General features: G+C 43.1%; 2 protein-coding genes across 8 annotated transcripts in view; one reads left to right on the forward strand and one right to left on the reverse strand.

Annotated features, from left to right (window-relative positions):
• Positions 1-5,137, forward strand: part of LOC118361162 (retinal-specific phospholipid-transporting ATPase ABCA4-like) — a 53,310-nt gene extending 48,173 nt beyond the window's left edge. For all 6 annotated transcript variants that reach the window (XM_052483345.1, XM_052483350.1, XM_052483348.1 and 3 more), the window contains 6 exons: positions 583-689; positions 880-1,021; positions 1,366-1,500; positions 1,628-1,824; positions 2,049-2,298; positions 2,927-5,137. In XM_052483345.1, coding sequence (XP_052339305.1) covers positions 583-689; positions 880-1,021; positions 1,366-1,500; positions 1,628-1,824; positions 2,049-2,298; positions 2,927-3,049 — 954 coding nt within the window. In that variant the 3' untranslated portion in view covers positions 3,050-5,137. The remainder of the gene's footprint in view (positions 1-582; positions 690-879; positions 1,022-1,365; positions 1,501-1,627; positions 1,825-2,048; positions 2,299-2,926) is intronic.
• A 68-nt stretch (positions 5,138-5,205) lies between these two features.
• tecrl2a (trans-2,3-enoyl-CoA reductase-like 2a) lies at positions 5,206-18,869 on the reverse strand. Of its 2 annotated transcripts, none has more exons than XM_052483358.1 (12): positions 18,821-18,869; positions 13,047-13,097; positions 12,183-12,234; positions 11,934-11,978; positions 8,745-8,848; positions 8,472-8,587; positions 8,110-8,215; positions 7,422-7,494; positions 7,210-7,253; positions 6,953-7,102; positions 6,528-6,573; positions 5,206-6,356 (listed from the first exon to the last, which is right to left on the reverse strand). In XM_052483358.1, the coding sequence occupies exons 1-12, from the start codon at positions 18,824-18,826 to the stop codon at positions 6,229-6,231; spliced, it is 921 nt and encodes a 306-aa protein (XP_052339318.1). In that variant the 5' UTR covers positions 18,827-18,869; the 3' UTR covers positions 5,206-6,228. The 2 variants fall into 2 exon arrangements, with proteins under 2 accessions (XP_052339318.1, XP_035595646.1); XM_035739753.2 differs by lacking the exon at positions 18,821-18,869 and adding an exon at positions 18,227-18,417.
• Between the last annotated feature and the right edge of the window lie 854 nt (positions 18,870-19,723).

Genomic DNA, 19,723 nt, shown 5'->3' on the forward strand with positions numbered 1-19,723 from the left:
TCGGATGTACCGATCCTGTGCAGGTGTTGTTACACGGGGTCAGCCACTGCAAGGACAATTAGCTGTCCATTCTGTCTCCCTGTAGCGCTGTCTTAGGTGTCTCACAGTACGGACATTGCAATTCTTTGCCCTGGCCACATCTGCAGTCCTCGTGCCTCCTTGCAGCATGCCTAAGGCAAATTCACGCAGATAAGCAGGGACCCTGGGCATCTTTCCTTTGGTGTTTGTCAGAGTCGGTAGAAAGGCCTCTTTAGTGTCCTAAGTTTTCATAACTGTGACCTTAATTGCCTACCTTCTAGAAGTTGTTAGTGTCTTAACGACCGTTCCACAGGTGCATGTTCATTAATTGTTTATGGTTAATTGAACAAGCATGGGAAACAGTGTTTAACCCTTTACAATGAAGATCTGTGAAGTTATTTGGATTTTAACAAATTATCCTTGAAAGACAGCATCCTGAAAAGGGGACATTTCTTATTTTTCTGAGTTTAGTATAACAGCTATACAGCACGGGAAGGTGACGTGTAGAGACCCAGTGATAAAATATGTTCTCATCATCCTTTTCTCCCCTCCTTCTCTCCCCAGTGCTTTGGGCTCCTGGGTGTGAACGGAGCAGGGAAGACCACCACCTTTAAAATGCTGACCGGAGACACTGATGTCAGCTCAGGAGAAGCCTCTGTCACTGGTCACAGGTACAGGGCATGGGGCATTGCCATATTGCCATATGCTTCCTCAATCACAGTTGGCATGATAAATGTTTTTACCGACGCTGTTGATATCATTAGTAAATAACAGTGGACCTAAAACAGAGCCCTGTGGCACACCAGAGCGCAGCCCTATGCTTTTCACCTGTAATCGTACCTTTCTTCCCTGTCCCTGCAGCATCCTTACCAATATCCTGGACGTGCACCAGAACATGGGCTACTGCCCCCAGTTTGATGCCATAGATGATCTGCTGACTGGCAGAGAGCACCTCCATCTGTATGCCCGCCTCAGAGGGGTGCCTGAGTCCGAGATCAGCAAGGTGAGGCTGTGGTCAGAGGTCAGGGGTTAGGTTCTGAGTTTAGAGGCTAGGGTTAGGGTCATGGTTAGAACAATTAACGTTTTTGAACTCAAATGAATAGCTATATCCACCTCAGTGTGTTAATGTATTTCACAAACCCACATGTTTATTGACCCTTTATTGACCCTGGCCATGACCTCACTCTCCGAAGTTGTCTCAGGGAGAGTTGGGATATGCAAAAAAACAAACATTTAATGTGTGAAATAGGACAAATATAAGCACCCACTAAATTATTATTGTATTATTATTTATTTATTTATTTAGCCAGGCAGAGGTGGCAATAATGTGTCCTTCTGCTGCCTCAGGTGGCAGACTGGGCAATTCAGAAGCTGGGTCTGGCTGACTATGCTGGCCACACAGCCGGGACCTACAGCGGCGGTAATAAGAGAAAACTATCCACGGCCATTGCCATGATCGGCTGTCCTCCTCTGGTCCTGCTGGTGAGCTTACCATTACTTGAGTCACCCATGGGCCTTCAGTTAGGGGGTTAAGGGGAAATCAGAAATGGTTCTGTATTCTGCTTGTTAGTGTGTATCTGAATATGTTTCTTTGTGTGTTACTATCCAGGACGAGCCCACGACAGGCATGGACCCCCACTCACGTCGTTTCCTGTGGAACTCCATAATGAGTGTAATCCAAGATGGCCGAGCAGTGGTCCTCACCTCACACAGTATGGAGGAGTGTGAGGCTCTGTGTACCCGTCTGGCTATTATGGTCAATGGCACCTTCCAGTGTCTTGGTACCATCCAGCACCTCAAATACAAGTAGGTTCTGTCTCTATTTACTTCAGATATAGTTCCTACTGAAGGGTTTAGTGTGTATATCTGAAACCTTACAACGTTACCGCTACTGCCTTAATGTTACAGTACAAACTCTTAAAAGAAAATACAATTTCCCTGCTGTAATTCACGTACCTTCTTCATCTGTACCCAATTATCTACTATGAGTCTAACCAGCCCTGGATTGTATTTGACTGTGTGTTTTGTAGGTTTGGTGATGGTTACGTGGTCACCATGAAGATCCAGTCCTCCACACCAGGTTGTCCCCCAGACCTGAACCCAGCCGAGGCCTTCATGGAGAGCACCTTCCCTGGCTGTGTCCAGAGGGAGAAACACTACAACACTCTGCAGTATGAAATCGCCTCTTCCTCCCTGGCTAGGATCTTCCAGCTGGTCCTGGCCAACAAGGACCGCCTCAATATAGAGGACTACACCGTCTCCCAGACGACACTAGATCAGGTAAACACTCTCGCTCAACCTTATTATTGAAGGTCTAGCTAGCTAGACAGAGACTTTGAGTATGGCTCATGAGATAATTACTAAACAGAGATGAATGGACAGTAGCCAGGAAATATATTGTATGTTCTATATTGATTGGAGTTTAGTAAGAAACACCTAAGAAATCTGTGGACTTAGGGGTAAAAAAACAACAACAACCAAAATACCAATACTTGCACCCTCCATTGTTAGTATTTGATGCAACAAATACAGTACCTCTCAATAGTTGCATCTATTGATAAGCAAAGTAATTATAGTTGGAATTGAGACCATCGTATTCTGACATCGTTTCTCAAGTTGTACGGCCATGTGTTAAATAGACTTCTGCGTCACCCACATTCTTACACGTCAGCCATCTTCTATCCAGTGTCATTTTTCCTCATGCCGTCTTGCAGGACTTCAAAGGATAATAGGCTGACTTTTTGGATCTTCATTCTGTGAAATTCTGTGAATGTAAGATGTTTATTCTTTGGCATGTGTATCCCCCCAGGTATCGTGTTCTTTTCTCATTTTTATCCAAGGTTAATAAGCGTCCATTTTTGGTTCTTGACTGTGTTTATTCCCTGGTGTATCTCTCTCCTCTCACCAGGTGTTTGTGAACTTTGCCAAGCAGCAGTCAGGAGAGGACGACGGCATGGTGCTGCACCCGAGGGCCGCTGGGGCACGGAGAAAAGAAATCAAAGTCACACCCCTAAGTTGTCTGGGGAAATGAACCGTCCCTCCCCACACGCACAGACACACACACATGCACGTTTGTGCGTAAACACTCGCACACACCCACACACATGCACGCGTAAACACACACACACACGTTTGTGCGTAAACACTCGCACACACCCACACAAATGCACGCGTAAACACACACATACACACACACACACGCACAAACACACACCAGAAACTCAGACAGGAATAGTTGTTTGGGGAATTGAAAGCTCCTAGAGGAACGTGGAGGATAGTGGAGAAGGTTGACTAGTTGGTGACACTACTGGTGACTGGTGAGAGACTAGTTGGTGACACTACTGGTGACTGGTGAGAGACTAGTTGGGGACACTACTGGTGACTGGTGAGAGACTAGTTGGGGACACTACTGGTGACTGGTGAGAGACTAGTTGGTGACACTACTGGTGACTGGTGAGAGACTAGTTGGGCACACTACTGGTGACTGGTGAGAGACTAGTTGGGGACACTACTGGTGACTGGTGAGAGACAAGTTGGTGACACTACTGGTGACTGGAGAGAGACTAGTTGGTGACACTACTGGTGACTGGTGAGAGACTAGTTGGGGACACTACTGGTGACTGGTGAGAGACTAGTTGGGGACACTACTGGTGACTGGTGAGAGACTAGTTGGGGACACTACTGGTGACTGGTGAGAGACTAGTTGGTGACACTACTGGTGACTGGTGAGAGACTAGTTTGGGACACTACTGGTGACTGGTGAGAGACTAGTTGGGGACACTACTGGTGACTGGTGAGAGACAAGTTGGTGACACGACTGGTGACTGGTGAGAGACTAGTTGGTGACACTACTGGTGACTGGTGAGAGACTAGTTGGGCACACTACTGGTGACTGGTGAGAGACTAGTTGGGGACACTACTGGTGACTGGTGAGAGACAAGTTGGTGACACTACTGGTGACTGGAGAGAGACTAGTTGGTGACACTACTGGTGACTGGTGAGAGACTAGTTGGGGACACTACTGGTGACTGGTGAGAGACTAGTTGGGGACACTACTGGTGACTGGTGAGAGACTAGTTGGTGACACTACTGCTGACTGGTGAGAGACTAGTTGGGGACACTACTGGTGACTGGTGAGAGACTAGTTGGGGACACTACTGGTGACTGGTGAGAGACAAGTTGGTGACACTACTGGTGACTGGAGAGAGACTAGTTGGTGACACTACTGGTGACTGGTGAGAGACTAGTTGGGGACACTACTGGTGACTGGTGAGAGACTAGTTGGGGACACTACTGGTGACTGGTGAGAGACTAGTTGGGGACACTACTGGTGACTGGTGAGAGACTAGTTGGTGACACTACTGCTGACTGGTGAGACTAGTTGGGGACACTACTGGTGACTGGTGAGAGACTAGTTGGGGACACTACTGGTGACTGGTGAGAGACTAGTTGGTGACACTACTGGTGACTGGTGAGAGACTAGTTGGTGACACTACTGGTGACTGGTGAGAGACTAGTTTGGGACACTACTGGTGACTGGTGAGAGACTCGTTGGGGACACTACTGGTGACTGGTGAGAGACTAGTTGGGCACACTACTGGTGACTGGTGAGAGACTAGTTGGTGACACTACTGGTGACTGGTGAGAGACTAGTTGGTGACACTACTGGTGACTGGTGAGAGACAGATTGAAAGAAGAAACTTATTCCCAGCAGTTGCAGCGCTACATTTCTGCAAGAAAATTGTAACATTGATCTGTTACCAAAAACAAAGCCTGTATCCGCTTCATATGCTCGTATACTGCCAAGGAAGATGATCCGTTTTGTTTGGCCTTTGTTTTTTTTAAATGAAAATCTACTAGTGCAATATAGAATTTGACTGTAACAATACATTTGCTGTTATTGAATTCATATTGAAATGATGATCTGATTTTGTAAGCCTATATGTACTGTTCAAACATTGCGCTTCCTTGTGTGTATGCAATTTTTAAGTTCTATGTAAATGGCAGATAAATGATTAGTTTGCAAATCAGAGATTATTTTTACAACAAAAAAATATATATATATAAATGGTCTCTGCAATAATAATAATTTCCAATAAATATTTTCTGTAAACACCGATTGATTCTTTGAAATATGCATGACTCTCCTTTTAGATACATTGACACGATAGACTTATCTTTGAAATGATCAAAATTATTTATTTGATATTTACACTTTGTATACAAAACGAGTTTGGCTATAATTTGTACAGTATGTAAACAGTACCTGTTGCATCTAGTAACACCTGAGAATTTGACAGATCGTAGTTATCTTGAACGATATATAAAGTAATACATTACTGAATTATCCTCAACTGTCTGACAAAGGTAAAAGCATCAGGTTGTTCGTTACATTCAAACATGTACAGCTTCATTGTAGAGGGGGAAATAATCAGCTTGCAGACTTAGACATCTCCTAGTTCTGTGTTCCATCTCCTGGTTCGGTGTTCCATCTCCTAGTTCTGTGTTCCATCTCCTGGTTCTAGAACTCAGCTTTCCCTACTGAAAATAGCCCTGTTACACTTCTGTCATAATAAAGACTTCCTTAGCAGGTATATCATATCAAGTTACACACACACACACACACACATTTCCTCTAGGAAATGCACAATAACTTATTACTAAATAATATGGTAGATTATATAGAACTTCAATCATATATTCATAACTTCATAGTTTTCAGATGATTGCCACTCTGTAGACTAAGAATGCCAACAGTTGTCAGAACATTCAGTAGCTGCACTGTACATGATCAGTAACAGGACTAATACCAATAACTCCTTAATATGGCTGTGTTTCAATGATTGAACTAAACAATATCAATGCAGACATGATCATTAGCAGTTCATCAACAGTATTGTTGAGATGAGACATTCCTTTCTGTCAATTCACTATTATATATTCATTAAAAGTTCATCCACACGTCAACAATACTCCATGTCTATGAATCTTTAACACGGTTGGTTTCCTCCTCTTTCTAAGACAATGGCATAGTCTATCCTTGCATAGTGGTTGTTGAAAAGATAACAGACCATTGCCATGGCGATAGATGAAGGAGCAGTGGGTCTTCTTGCTTTGTGAGAAACACAGTAACCCACTAATCATCACAACCTTTCAAGCAGGCTGAAGACCCCAATGCTCCAGTCCGAATGGTAAACCTTTGTAGCGTGATCAGAGGAGGAGCGGGATGATTGGCATGCGCAGGTGAGGGTAGTCCTTAAACTCCCTGGAGTAGGTTTTATGCTTCCCTTTGGCCCAGATGGTCATCTGGATGAAAGCTAAGAAGGTGAACAAGGCCACTGTGGAGAGATGGAAAAAATAATAGAGCGTGTATTGTACCTTAGTGGCAACAAAGTGCAACACACAAACGAGTTGTGTATATAAAATGCCTGGGTGAGTAAAATGGCCAACATATTAATTAGATACTAGAAAACAAGAAAATTTTTAAAATATGATATGAATCAACTGACCTGGTAGACACTGGGTCATGACAGAGAAACTCGCCCAGGCTCCTACCTAAATATAAGAAATACAGATATTTTGTTACTCCATTGATATTCCATATTATTAACAGACTCTTCCCGACTAGCAAACATTGAGCATTCCATAAACCTCCGCTATATAGTCAGAACACATTGTCATAGGGCTCCCAAGTGGCGCAGCGGTCTAAGGCACTGCATCTCAGTGCTAGAGGCATCACTACAGACCCTGGTTCAATACCAGGATGTATCACAACCGGCTGTTATTGGGAGTCCCATAGGGCGGCGCACAATTTTCCCAGCATTGTCCAGGTTTGGCATAGTCTATCCTTGCATAGGGGTAGGCCGTCATTGTAAATAATAATTTGTTCTTAACTGAATTGCCTAGTTAAATAAAACATATCCTTCAGCCTTACCTCGTAGGTATAATTGGGGCAGGACACGAAGAAGAACAGCCATGTGAATGGGTTCTTCGTAGGGTGAGGGAACCTTCTGCACTTGGGCCCACCTTCTGCCTTGAGGTTATTTAGGGCCACGTGAATGGAGAAATTCCCTAACTCACAGAGCTACAGTCAAAACACAAACACATATCGGGTTCACACACGTCCAAGTCATCTGTAATAATGATGTCTCATGTTTATGACCTCATTGGGTGTCTGTCAGCAATGCATACCACAAATATGGCCAGTGCATAGTTCACTTGCATATCCCCATACGCTGTGGAGAGATATAAGCCAGTGGTTAGTTTAGATGTTTTGGTGAGCCCACAATAATTCCTATTATTGTGATGCGGTGTACCTATTTATGGAGTACAGGAGGGACTCCTGTCTTGAGTGGCATCGAGTGGAGGCATTGAGTGGTAAGTCTGAATGATTGAGGACTTACATGGTGGTGTATACAGTGGATGGTTGATGTAGAAGGCTAACCATGCTGAGAAGGCCCAGTAATATACACAGTTCTGACAGAAAGAGAGGTAAAAACACCAGTAAAGATACTGTCAGATTGGCAGTTAAAGTAATATATTATCATTGTAAAATATTTCAATGGCAAGTCTATGAGAGAATTATACTGTTGCAGTGTATAAGAAGCCTTTGATAGGACAATGACAGAACATCACTGTATGTTTTGTATTGAGAATTTGAGGAGCAGTAGTTGTTAATGACAATGTACTGTAAAGTACATGACCCTAATGTAAAGGAGCACTGTAAAGTATGATAGTAGTACTATAAAGTGCATGACTCTAATGTAAAGGCAGCACTGTGAAGTATGATAGTAGTACTGTAAAAAGACATGCCTCTAATGTAAAGGAGCACTGTAAAGTATGATAGTCGTACTATAAAGTGCATGACTCTAATGTAAAGGCAGCACTGTGAAGTATGATAGTCGTACTATAAAGTGCATGACTCTAATGTAAAGGCAGCACTGTGAAGTATGATAGTAGTACTGTAAAAAGACATGCCTCTAATGTAAAGGAGCACTGTAAAGTATGATAGTAGCACTATAAAATGCATGGCCTTAAAGTAAAGTAGCTCAAGTCAAAGTGAAACAGTGTTCTGGAGTATGTGGTCCATACCCTGACTATAGTCCTGAGAGGCATGGTACCATGGGAGAACCGGTGCACAAAGATAGCCTCAATCAACCTCTTGATGTAGTGGCAGGTGTGACAGGCACAGGCTAGTCTGAAGGAGAAAGAGAAAGAGAGAGAGAGAGAGAGAGAGAGAGAGAGAGAGAGAGAGAGAGAGAGAGAGAAATACAAAGACAAAGACAAAGAGAAGATAGGAAGGAAGATCGTCAGGTGGGGAGAGAGAGAAAGGTAAGGATAAGAGAGGGGGAGGGGGGATGGAGGCAAAGAAAGAGAAAGACAGACAAGTGTTGGATTTGGATGTTAGCTAAAACTGATCAGTATATTACTGGGAGTGTTAGTGACTGACTTACGTGACCACTGAGTAGGGGCTGGAGGTGAACACATCCTGGTGTGAGTAGATGTACGGAGCTCGGAAATAGAACAGGAGGTAGATAAACAGAGGACCAAGGTACTCCGCTAAAAACACCTGCCAATAGAAGAAAAGGGTTAAGATGTCCAAGATGTCATTACACACGTCAAATCAACATGAGACTTGAAAGACGAGGCTCATGTCAAATATCAAAGTTAATACGAGTTTGATGGGGGACTGTAGTTTGAATCTTTAGTATGTCACAGCCTCTTACCATTGTCCACCCGACCTGTGGACCCAGGTCCTTAAAATATATGGTTGCTGTGGTCCCAACTGGTAGGTTTTGTAATACATCGTCATCCCTCAGTGATTTCCCTTCTGAAAAAACATTATAAACAAGACCTTGTGAAAATAAACTGCAGAGATTGGTTGTCCTGCTCCTTTTCTCACAGAGCAAGGACTTCATTGCTTGCTGTTTGGGGTTTTAGGCTGGGTTTCTGTACAGCACTTTGAGATATCAGCTGATGTACGAAGGGCTATATAAATACATTTGATTTGATTTGATTTGATTCATTTGCCATGTAAAATGTATTGGATTCTAAGAGTATTTCTCTATTAGAACCAAGTCATTGTTCATGTTCTCTTGTCCTACAAGCTCAGCTAGGTGACCTTACTCCTAACCTGTTAAATGGAAGAAGAATTGAATGTAATTTTAGTGTAAGCTCAACAGGGCAGATATTGACCCATTTAGCTACAGTGTTTTCTGCTAAATGAGATTGTATAACGTTAGACCTTTGATCTTCAGTAATAAGCTACAGTGGGAAGAAAAAGTATGTGAACCCTTTAGAGTTACCTGTATTTCTGCATAAATTGGTCAAAATTGTATCTGATCTTCATCTAAGTCACAACGATAGACAAACACAGTCTGCTTAAACTAATAACACTAATAACATGTCTTTATTGAACACACCGTGTGAACATTCAGTGCAGTTTGGAAAAAGTATGTGAACCCTTGGATTTAATAACAGGTTGAACCTCCTTTGGCAGCAATAACCTCAGCCAAACGTTTTCTGTAGTTGCAGATCGGACCTGCACAACGGTCAGGAGGCACTTTGGACCATTCCTCTTTACAATACTGTTTCAGTTCCACAATATTCTTGGGATGTCTGGTGTGAACCGCTCTCTTGAGGTCATGCCACAGCATCTCAATCGGGTTGAGGTCAGGACTGACTGGGCCACTCCAGAAGGCGTTTTGTCTTCTGTTCAAGCCATTCTGTTGTTGATTTACTTCTCTATTTTTGTGTTATTGTCCTGTTGCATCACCTAACTTCTGTTGAGCTTCAATTGGACAGACAGATAGCCTTACATTCAAATGCAAAATGTCTTGATACATTTGTGAATTCATTCTTCCAGGCCCTGAGGCAGCAAAGCAGTCCCGAACCATGATGCTCCCTCCACCATAGATGTTCAAAGGAGAGGACCAAGGTGCAGCTTGGTGAGCGTACATTTTCTTTATTTTAAATCAAAATGATGCCAAACAAAACACTAAACACTACAAAAACAAACCGTGAAGCTCAAAAGCAAAGTGCTCTAAACAGTCAACCTCCCACAAACACAGGTGGGAAAAAAGGGCGCCTAAGTATGGTTCCCAATCAGAGAAAACGATAGACAGCTGTCCCTGATTGAGAACTATACCCGGCCAAACACAAAGAAATAGAAAACATAGAACACAAAACATAAAATGCCCACTCCAACTCATGCCCTGACCAAACCAAAATAGAGACATAAACAGGATCTCTAAGGTCAAGGCGCGACAGTACCCAAAGGTGCGGACTCCGGCCACAAAACCTGAACCTATAGGGAGGGTCTGGGTGGGCACCTATCCGCGGTGGCGGCTCTGGTGCGGGACGTGGACCCCGCTCCCTCGCCGCCGACCCTGGACTGGGGACCCTCGCAGTGGGCCCCGGACAGGAGGGCGACTCTGGCAGCTCCGGGCTCACCAGGCTGGGGAGACATACAGGGGACCTGGCTCTGGGAGCAGGCACAGGACTCACCAGGCTGGGGAGACATACAGGAGGCCTCTTCCTTGGCCGAGGCACCGGATACACTGGGCCGTGGAGGCGCACTGGCGGTCTTGAGTGCCGAGCTGGCCCCACCCGTTCTGGCTGGATGCCAGCTTCCACCCGGCACCGAGCACACCGGCCTGTGAATGCTCCGCCTCGACACCATTAATATCACCCCATAGCACGGGGCCTGACCAGTCCCAAGCTCGCCACGGTAAGCACGGGGAGTTGGCTCAGGTCTACTACCTGACTCTGCCACACTCCCCGTGTGCCACCCCCAAAAAAAATGTTTTTGGGGCTGCCTCTCACGCTTCCTTGCCAGCCGTCTTCAGACGTGCAGTAATGTTTTATTTGGACAGCAGTGGCTTCTTCCGTGGTGTCCTCCTATGAACACCATTCTTGTTTAGTGTTTGACGTATTGTCGACTCGTCAACAGAGATGTTAGCATCTTCCAGAGATTTCTGTAAGTCTTTAGCTGACACTAGGATTCTTCTTAACCTTATTGAGCATTCTGCGCTGTACTCTTCCAGTCAACATTGCAGGACGGCCACTCCTAGGGAGAGTAGCAACAGTGCTGAAATTTAAAATGAGTAGCAAACTCAAATTTTGTGAGTGTTTTTTATGGGGCAGGGCAGCTCTAACCAACATCTCCAATCTCGTCTCATTGATTGGACTCCAGGTTAGCTGACTCCTGACTCCAATTAGCTTTTGGAGAAGTCATTAGTCTAGAAGTTAACATACTTTTTCCAACCTACACTGTGAATTTTTTAATGATGTATTAATATAGAAAAGAAAAATACAATAATTGACATGTTATTAGTTTAAGCATACTGGGTTTGTCTATTGTTGTGACTTAGATGATTATTATTTATTTATTTATTTATTTATTTATTTATTTATAGATGAAGATCAGATACAATTTTATGTAATTCCAAAGGGTTCACATACTTTTTCTTGCCACTGTATATTCAGAGTGTACATGCTTGTTTACAACCTAATGATCTCATGTGGACATCAGGGAATTTTTATTTTACTTTTATCTAACTAGGCAAGTCAGTTAAGATCAAATTCTAATTTACAATGACAGCCTACTCCAGCCAATTGTGCACCACCCAATCATAGCCAGATGTGAGACAGCCTGGATTTGAACCAGGTACTATAGTAACACTCTTGCACTGAGATGCAGTGCCTTAGACCGCTGCGCCACTCAGGAGCCCAAATCCTTTATTAGATGTTTAGCTTTTGTTTCAGCTTTTAACTTTGTAGATTGTATTGTATTAAATATCCAATTCAATGAAATATTTAAAAACAAATGCGGATGTAAAACTGAGTAACTCAACACTCTGCTGTAGTTTAGATTGATAGTACTAGTAATCTAAGCACATACAGTATTCACTTACTGGGGTCGAGCTTTAGGTCCTGTCTGGCTGGATACAACTGTTGATCTGAGACACACACACACACACACACACACAGTTTAATTTGACTGCAGGCCTAGTAGTAAGTAATCAGAATGGAGTAGACTTCAGCTGTAGTGTTCTCATTGCCTCTGACAGTTCCAGGCTCAATAGACATAGCATCTAGTCAGTCTGGCTACACACATGGAATATATAAATTCTAGACTAGATTATAAGTCAACAAACACATACATGACTTGTGAAAAAGACTCTTGATTTCTCCTATTGTAGCATGGGGCTCCACCTGGAAATAGAAACCAAATATCAGTGATATGAGTATAAGTAACACCAACATATTAAAATGCTTCCATGATAAGCTAGATGTTCAAGCTCCTGCCATTTGTGCTGTAATTCATGCACTTGTTATAGACTTCTGAATGTCCTGAATGTTTTGTCAGGACTGGCTCCAGGTCATCTACAAGTCCATGCTAGGTAAAGCTCCGCCTTATCTCAGTTCACTGGTCACGATGGCAACACCCACCCGTAGCACGCGCTCCAGCAGGTGTATCTCACTGATCATCCCTAAAGCCAACATTTGGCCGCCTTTTGTTCCAGTTCTCTGCTGCCTGTGACTGGAACGAATTGCAAAAATCGCTGAAGTTGGAGACTTTTATCTCCCTCACCAATTTCAAACATCTGCTATCTGAGCAGCTAACCGATCGTTGCAGCTGTACATAGTCTATCGGTAAATAGCCCACCCAATTTACCTACCTCATCCCCATACTGTTTATATTTATTTACTTTTCTGCTTTTTTGCACACCAATATCTCTACCTGTACATGACCATCTGATCATTTATCACTCCAGTGTTAATCTGCAAAATTGTAATTATTCGCCTACCTCCTCATGCCTTTTGCACACAATGTATATAGACTCTTTTTTTCTACTGTGTTATTGACTTGTTAATTGTTTACTCCATGTGTAACTCTGTGTTGTCTGTTCACACTGCTATGCTTTATCTTGGCCAGGTCGCAGTTGCAAATGAGAACTTGTTCTCAACTAGCCTACCTGGTTAAATAAAGGTGAAATAAAAAAAATAAAAAATAAAAAACCTACCTTATCTAGAAAACAAAGCTGTTGCCTGGTCCTGCCATCCAGAACCTCCACCTATGGGAGAGAAAACCCAGTGTGTGACATCAAACAGTATACAGTAGCTAGTAAGCAGCATGTACAACTTCTGGACATTACACAATACCTACAGGAGGACTGGCACATCAACAAGTTCAGTATAATTGTCAGTAAATCAGGAGGTGTCAGTGTGATAATCTGTTGATAGCATCGAGACCTCTCTCCGCTGACTCATCAACACTTCCCAGAATTAACACCCTGACCTTAGTCAGCCTCACTCTCATGAAGCAGAAAACGAAGACAAAGAAAAAGGTGAAGAAGAAGGTTCAACGCAGCTTTCTTAGTGGCTTCTTCAAGTAACACACAGCCTATGCCAGGCTTCTGTCTCTCTTAGCGTGGGTATTCAATCATACCTTCACCATTGTCATGGAAAGCCACGGAGATCACGTTTTCAGGCTCGATTTTTCCAAATTGAAGTTGAGAGGACAGCTTGCATCTAATTCTTCATCCAGTCAAACTGCCTTTGAGTCAACATCTTACCAACTGTCCCCTGACACCATCAGATAGCTCCACTCAAGACAATATTGATAATCTCACCCAGGAGCACCCTTCAGTCACAGCATGGCCACCTATATTATGACATGACCTTCATAAACCAAACGTGTAGGTCAAAAGAGAATCCTTCCGTTTTAAGATGGGTGACTTTACGAACTAGTCCAAGTCAAGAAGGATGCGTCGGGTCTGGCGGAGGTTGCAGTGGAAGCAGATCTTTTTAATCTAAATTAGCCTTTGTCAGGTGGTGATCTACCGTATATGCACAGAGAGGCCCGTCGGCAGGCAGCTGCAATCTGCCCTGAAAGCACTCGGTGCTCCATCCATAGTGTGGAGCTCAGCAGAGCTGTCGTATCTGAATTGCTCTTTTACTGGATAGTGTAATAACCCTCTAATGGATACCTAAAAATTTGCTGAATGCACAGCTAAAGAAATGAACAGAGAGAGGGGGAGAGGGAGAGAGAGAAAGAGTGAGGGGGGGAGGGGTGGAGAGAGCGAGAGGTCCACCAAGGATGGACAAAGAGTCGATTACATCCTCACCCCTGCTTGCCTGTGATGTAATGTTTTGATGTTATGATGTACAATTGCATCAGAGAGTTATCATAACTGCATTACAGGGGTGTTTGTTTGTCCTGCTAATGGTGTGCGAGGAGTGTCAGGGGTGTCATCAGCGTGGTGTCGTGTAAAACACTTTGTACTCAGTGTCGTGGTGCCCTTGTCAATCCAATTATCATAGATGTCTCTCCCCTCTCAGGGGGACACAAGGCTCTGCCGATGGAGGACGGAGAGAGAGAGCGAGAGAGAGAGAGAGAGTGAGCTAGAAGGAGAGAGTGCGCACGTGCTAGAGTGAGAGAGAGGGAGAGAGTGCGCACGTGCTAGAGTGAGAGAGAGGGAGAGAGTGCGTACGTGCTAGAGTGAGAGAGAGGGAGAGAGTGCGCACGTGCTAGAGTGAGAGAGAGGGAGAGAGTGCGCACGTGCTAGAGTGAGAGAGAGGGAGAGAGTGCGTACGTGCTAGAGTGAGAGAGAGGGAGAGAGTGCGTACGTGCTAGAGTGAGAGAGAGGGAGAGAGTGCGCACGTGCTAGAGTGAGAGAGAGGGAGAGAGTGCGCACGTGCTAGAGTGCAAAGTCGTGCTAGTGTCAAACCAGAGAGCTGCGAGAAAGAGAGAAGCCGGTAAATGTAAAAGTCCTGTAATTGCTGATCTACAACCTACACAGAATAGTTATGTAAAACCATATCATAACTGACCATAAGGGAATGACAATTAAATTGAAGGCAACAGTAAATGGCGTAGCACATAGGTGTATTCACTTTGCATTGCCTACTCCAGGCCGCTCACGCAGAGATACTAAATGATTGAGATGTCTATTCTCTCTGGCCAGACAATGACTGTTGTTGTAAATCAGCTCTTTTTTCAATCAGGAGCAGTTGATTTCTGTGCTCTCCCTATTGACAGCCTGCCTTAAATCTGCCCTAGCCTCCACTCCAGCTGCTGTAAATACACTAGTAATGATGAGTGATGGACAAGGCCTTCCCAGCAACACACTCTAAGTAATGGCTGACAGATCCACTGATGTCTCTGAGTGCTGGAGCTAGTGTTTTAGCTAAAGATGCTTTAGGGTTCTAGCTAAAACACCGGGACTGATGAATGAATTTACATTTTAGTCATTTACAGACACTCTTATCCAGAGCAACTAGGGTTACGTGCTTTGTTCAAGGACACATCAACAGATGTTAAATCTATTCAGCTCAAGGATTTGAACCTGTTAGTGACCTGTTAGTTTCTGGCCTACGCTCTTACCTGACCCCCAGGTCAGGTAGCCTAATATATTTCTGTGTCAAATCGTCTATTGGCGCATTAACCATGTTTCCATGCAAATATTTTTATGCATGTGAAGTACCTATCGTAAAAATAACTTGCGACCGGCCTGATGGAAACAGCAAATTGTCATTGAACTTCCTAAATATCGATAAAACAAAAAACATTTGACGGGTGGACAATTTTTTTGTTGGTTAAATCATTTGATAAATGGCAGTGGAAACAATTGTTTGCATAATTATTGAAAAAATAACTCTCATGTCACAGTAGATTTGCAGTCACGTGATGCCTTGTTGTGTGGTCCTCCTATTACTAGTTGGAAAAGCATGCAGTTTATTTGGCTACAGAGGAAATAGGTTATAACAAACGTCACAGGGTGGTGAAAGTGCATGTTGATGATCTTGATGCCCTTTCCAGTAAATATTGACTTCTTAATATGCTAGTGACATAATGATTGGTGCTTGGCTGACAATTGACAACTAAAAATGATCTGACTCTTAACCATAATGTCATCATGTAGCCTACCCGGAGCTTTTAGCTCCCAACTGGGCACACACTGGTTGAATCAAAGTTTCAATGGAATGACGTTGAACCAACGATGAACAGACGTTGAATTTACGTCTGTCCCCAGTGGGTAGAGAGCATGTGCCAAGATCAGAGTGGCACATTAAATGGTTTTGGCACATATTTCGCTGTTTATTGCAATACTTTTTTGTACCAAAACCTTAGGCAGGGAAATGGGATGGAAAACCAAGAACTTCTGTTTTTTATTCGGCAAATGAAAAGTTATATGACAAAGTGCTTTTTATGCGCACTACGTTATTACTCACAGGTTTTGATGGAACAAGCCAGTTTGATCGAAAACACAACGCTACCATTAAAATGTACACATTTTCTTGTGCGAGTATTTGAAAATGTTTCAAGAAATAGATGGAAACGTAGCTATTGTTAAACAAATGCATTATACATTACAGTGATCCTTCCGATGTTCCGCTGCACCATATAAAGAAAGAACAAATATTAATACATAATATCAGTAGATATGTTTAACCAAACAATAATCCCTAAACTAAAATAAGTAAATAAAATAGATGCATTTAAGTAAATGAAACAAAAAAGTCATCAGGAAATATTAGCATTGCTAATGCTAATATTAACCTATCAGCACAACACTTACATGACATAAGCAAAGTATAAATTCACCAATGCTAGTCTGCTGTCTTGGGGTTGCCTTTCACCATTGTGGTCTTTACTTAATAATTATCTAATGAGATGGATACTTGAAGGTGCTGGAGCTGGTGTTTTTACTAAAGATGTTTTAGTGTTCTAGCTAAAACACTGGGAGTAAATGAATGAATGAATGAATTCCTTCATTTACTTTAAAAAAAATGTGTGTCAAATTGCCTATTGGCATTGTTAACCATATATATAATATAATTACAGTTCTTCCGATGTTCCGCTGCACCCCGTAAATGAAGAAAAAATATCAATACATAATTACAGTAGATACAGTTAATAACCAAACAATTACCCTCAAACTAAAATAAGTACATAAAAGTTATTCATCATACAGGTGCCAGGTGATAAATATAAGTAAATTAAACAGAAGAGACATCTAAAAATATTAGCATGGCTAAAGCTAATATTAGCCTGTTATTACTAATGACATAAATAAGTACCAAGTAAACGAATGCTAGTTTGCTATCTTTGAGTTGCCTTTCACCCCGTGTTCTCTATTTTAATTAATATCTTACGAAACGGATACTTTAGGTTTCTCTCCCTCATGTTGTTTATCTCTAGACTAGACCACAGCACTGGGAATGTGTGTTAATTTAGCATGTGGCTTCCCTGTAACTCTGACTAGCTCTGAGAACATGCCGGTGGGAGGCTATAAATCAGGCGGCTGACAGACCTGTTGCTCTAGTACTCAATTACACATGCGCTTATTTATGATTAGACCACAGAGAGAGAACTAGCTAGCATTGCAGACATGCTAATAGAGTTAGCCCAGCTCGCATGGCAGCAGCAATATGCTGTAACACCAAGTCAATGAATGCTAAAGCTAATGACAAGGCAAGGCCGTTGGAGGAAACTGAACCGTTTCACATAGCCATAATGGGGATTCACAGAGTTATAATGAGACCACAGACCAAGGAGGATTTCTCTGAATATTAAAGTCAGACTGCTGTGCTGTCCATTTTATTGCAAAGGTTGTCGCAATTAGAATAAGAAAAGGCTGTCAAGTGTGATATAAGATTATCCAAAAAGCTAAATGTGAGAAACGTCTATTTTTACTCAGACAGATCAACAATTTGTCTGAATTATTGCAATGAAATACAATTAGACACAATTTGAGTGAAAATCAATGCAGCAATGCTAACTAGCAGTGCAGGGAAGTTTCTCAAGTGTAGTCACTCATCTACACACTTTTCTATAATTGACCACCATCACTCTGTTTGGACTGACTTGACCCAGTATCATTCTAATTCTTGACTCAGACTTCCGTTCTTCTTCATTAGCGTTGACATAAATAATGCTTCATTCGACTGAGGCATCTTATAAGAGGTTTCAAACTTCTGTGTGTTTGACACACAACAAATACAATAACAGTCCTATTATGCATATCACAGACCTACTGTAGTCATGATAATGGAAATTAATATTCAACTTTAGAAACGTAACTTTCTTCCACATGCAACCACATGTCAAAAATGTGTTTAAAACGCATCACTTAAAATAGGATTTTAAACTGTTGTGGATGCCTATATGTTCAAGTATACATTCAAACACCAGTCTTACCTCAAAGAAGGTGGTTCTGCTCATATTGTAGGTTTATACAGTATGTCCTTCTCCTATGTTCCTTAGTACAAGTGCCCCTCACACCTCACACACTCAGAAGGAGCAGCTCCTTCCCTTCCCGTGACAATCCCAGCACTGACCCCCTCCTCTCCCTCCTTCACTCCTTCCCTCCCTCCATCTCTCTTTCTCTCACTCCCTGCCCTCACTGCTCATCTGTTCATCTGAGAGTAGCACCACAGACACTCCAGAAACACAACACCCTCAATTTCTCTCCCTCATCCCTCTCTTCTACTCGATGCCAGGGAACTTGGGGAAGCCCTTGGCAGGGTCCAGGCTGACAAAGATAGAAAAAGTATTCGCCAAGTTATGGTTAGCAATGTATCTGGGCTGCAAATTACTGCTGCTTGGCCAGCTGTGAGAAAAAAGAGAGAGAGAGAGATAGAGAGATAGATAGAGAGAGAGAGAGAGAGAGAGAGAGAGAGAGAGAGAGAGAGAGAGAGAGAGAGAGAGAGAGAGAGAGAGAGAGAGAGAGAGAGAGAGAGAGAGAGAGAGAGAGAGAGAGAGAGAGAGAGAGAGGGGGGCAGGCAGACATACACACATGGTGCAGAACCCTGCCGAATCCTACAGGAACAGTGACGACTCCTTCCACCACAGCACCCTTGATGCCGCCTGCCTAAGGACAGAGTTATGGTGTAGCTAGCCCCCCTGTGCCCCTTTCTGTTCATATGTGTCAGCAGAAGATAATCCCAGTGGACCAGAAGGAAACCTGGCATTGGATGGATGTACTCGGCCACTTGTTCCTACATTGACGAAGCAGCACATTTAACATATTATTCTATTCTTCTTGTGCATCATTTTCTGGAAGGACATAATCTCCCAGCTCTCGAATTGAATATCGTTGGGATATAAATAGATAGCAATTATAAAAACCCAGCACAGTAAATTATGTGAACTCTTGCACTGTGCATGCCTGTTTCAACCCACAACCTATTGTTCCCACTAAAACACAGTGTCTGCCAACAAATCAATTACAAGAGCAATATTTCTGTGTCTAACCAATTGGAGCAGTTTTCTGATAGCAGGTCTCTGAGATACTAATACTCTGTGTTTCCCCATTCTCGGGTTCCCTCTTTATATTAAGGGGTTCTTGCGCAACACCAGGGTCGACCGACCGGCCATGCGGGCCCCTTCTTCCAGGCGTTTATGGCTTCACATGCTTTAGGTTTCAGTCCTCTTCGTCTCCTCTCTCTCGCTGTGGTTTCTCCTCCAGTCCACCACAGCATACCAGTTATTATTAGGCAGTGGGTTGGAGTGCATGCTTGGCTAGAGGGGGGTTTCTTCTGTATGTCTTGTTAGCAGCCTCTATGCCAGGGCCCACCAAATGCATGAAATGCCAACAGACAAGTGGTGATCAGGGTCCTAATGTCATGTGCTAGGATGTAGTTATCATAGTAACCAACTCTGTAGCTGTGTTATTTACGATATTATGAAGTTATG

The sequence above is a fragment of the Oncorhynchus keta genome, chromosome 28 (assembly GCF_023373465.1).
Source record: "Oncorhynchus keta strain PuntledgeMale-10-30-2019 chromosome 28, Oket_V2, whole genome shotgun sequence".
NCBI lineage: Eukaryota > Metazoa > Chordata > Actinopteri > Salmoniformes > Salmonidae > Oncorhynchus > Oncorhynchus keta.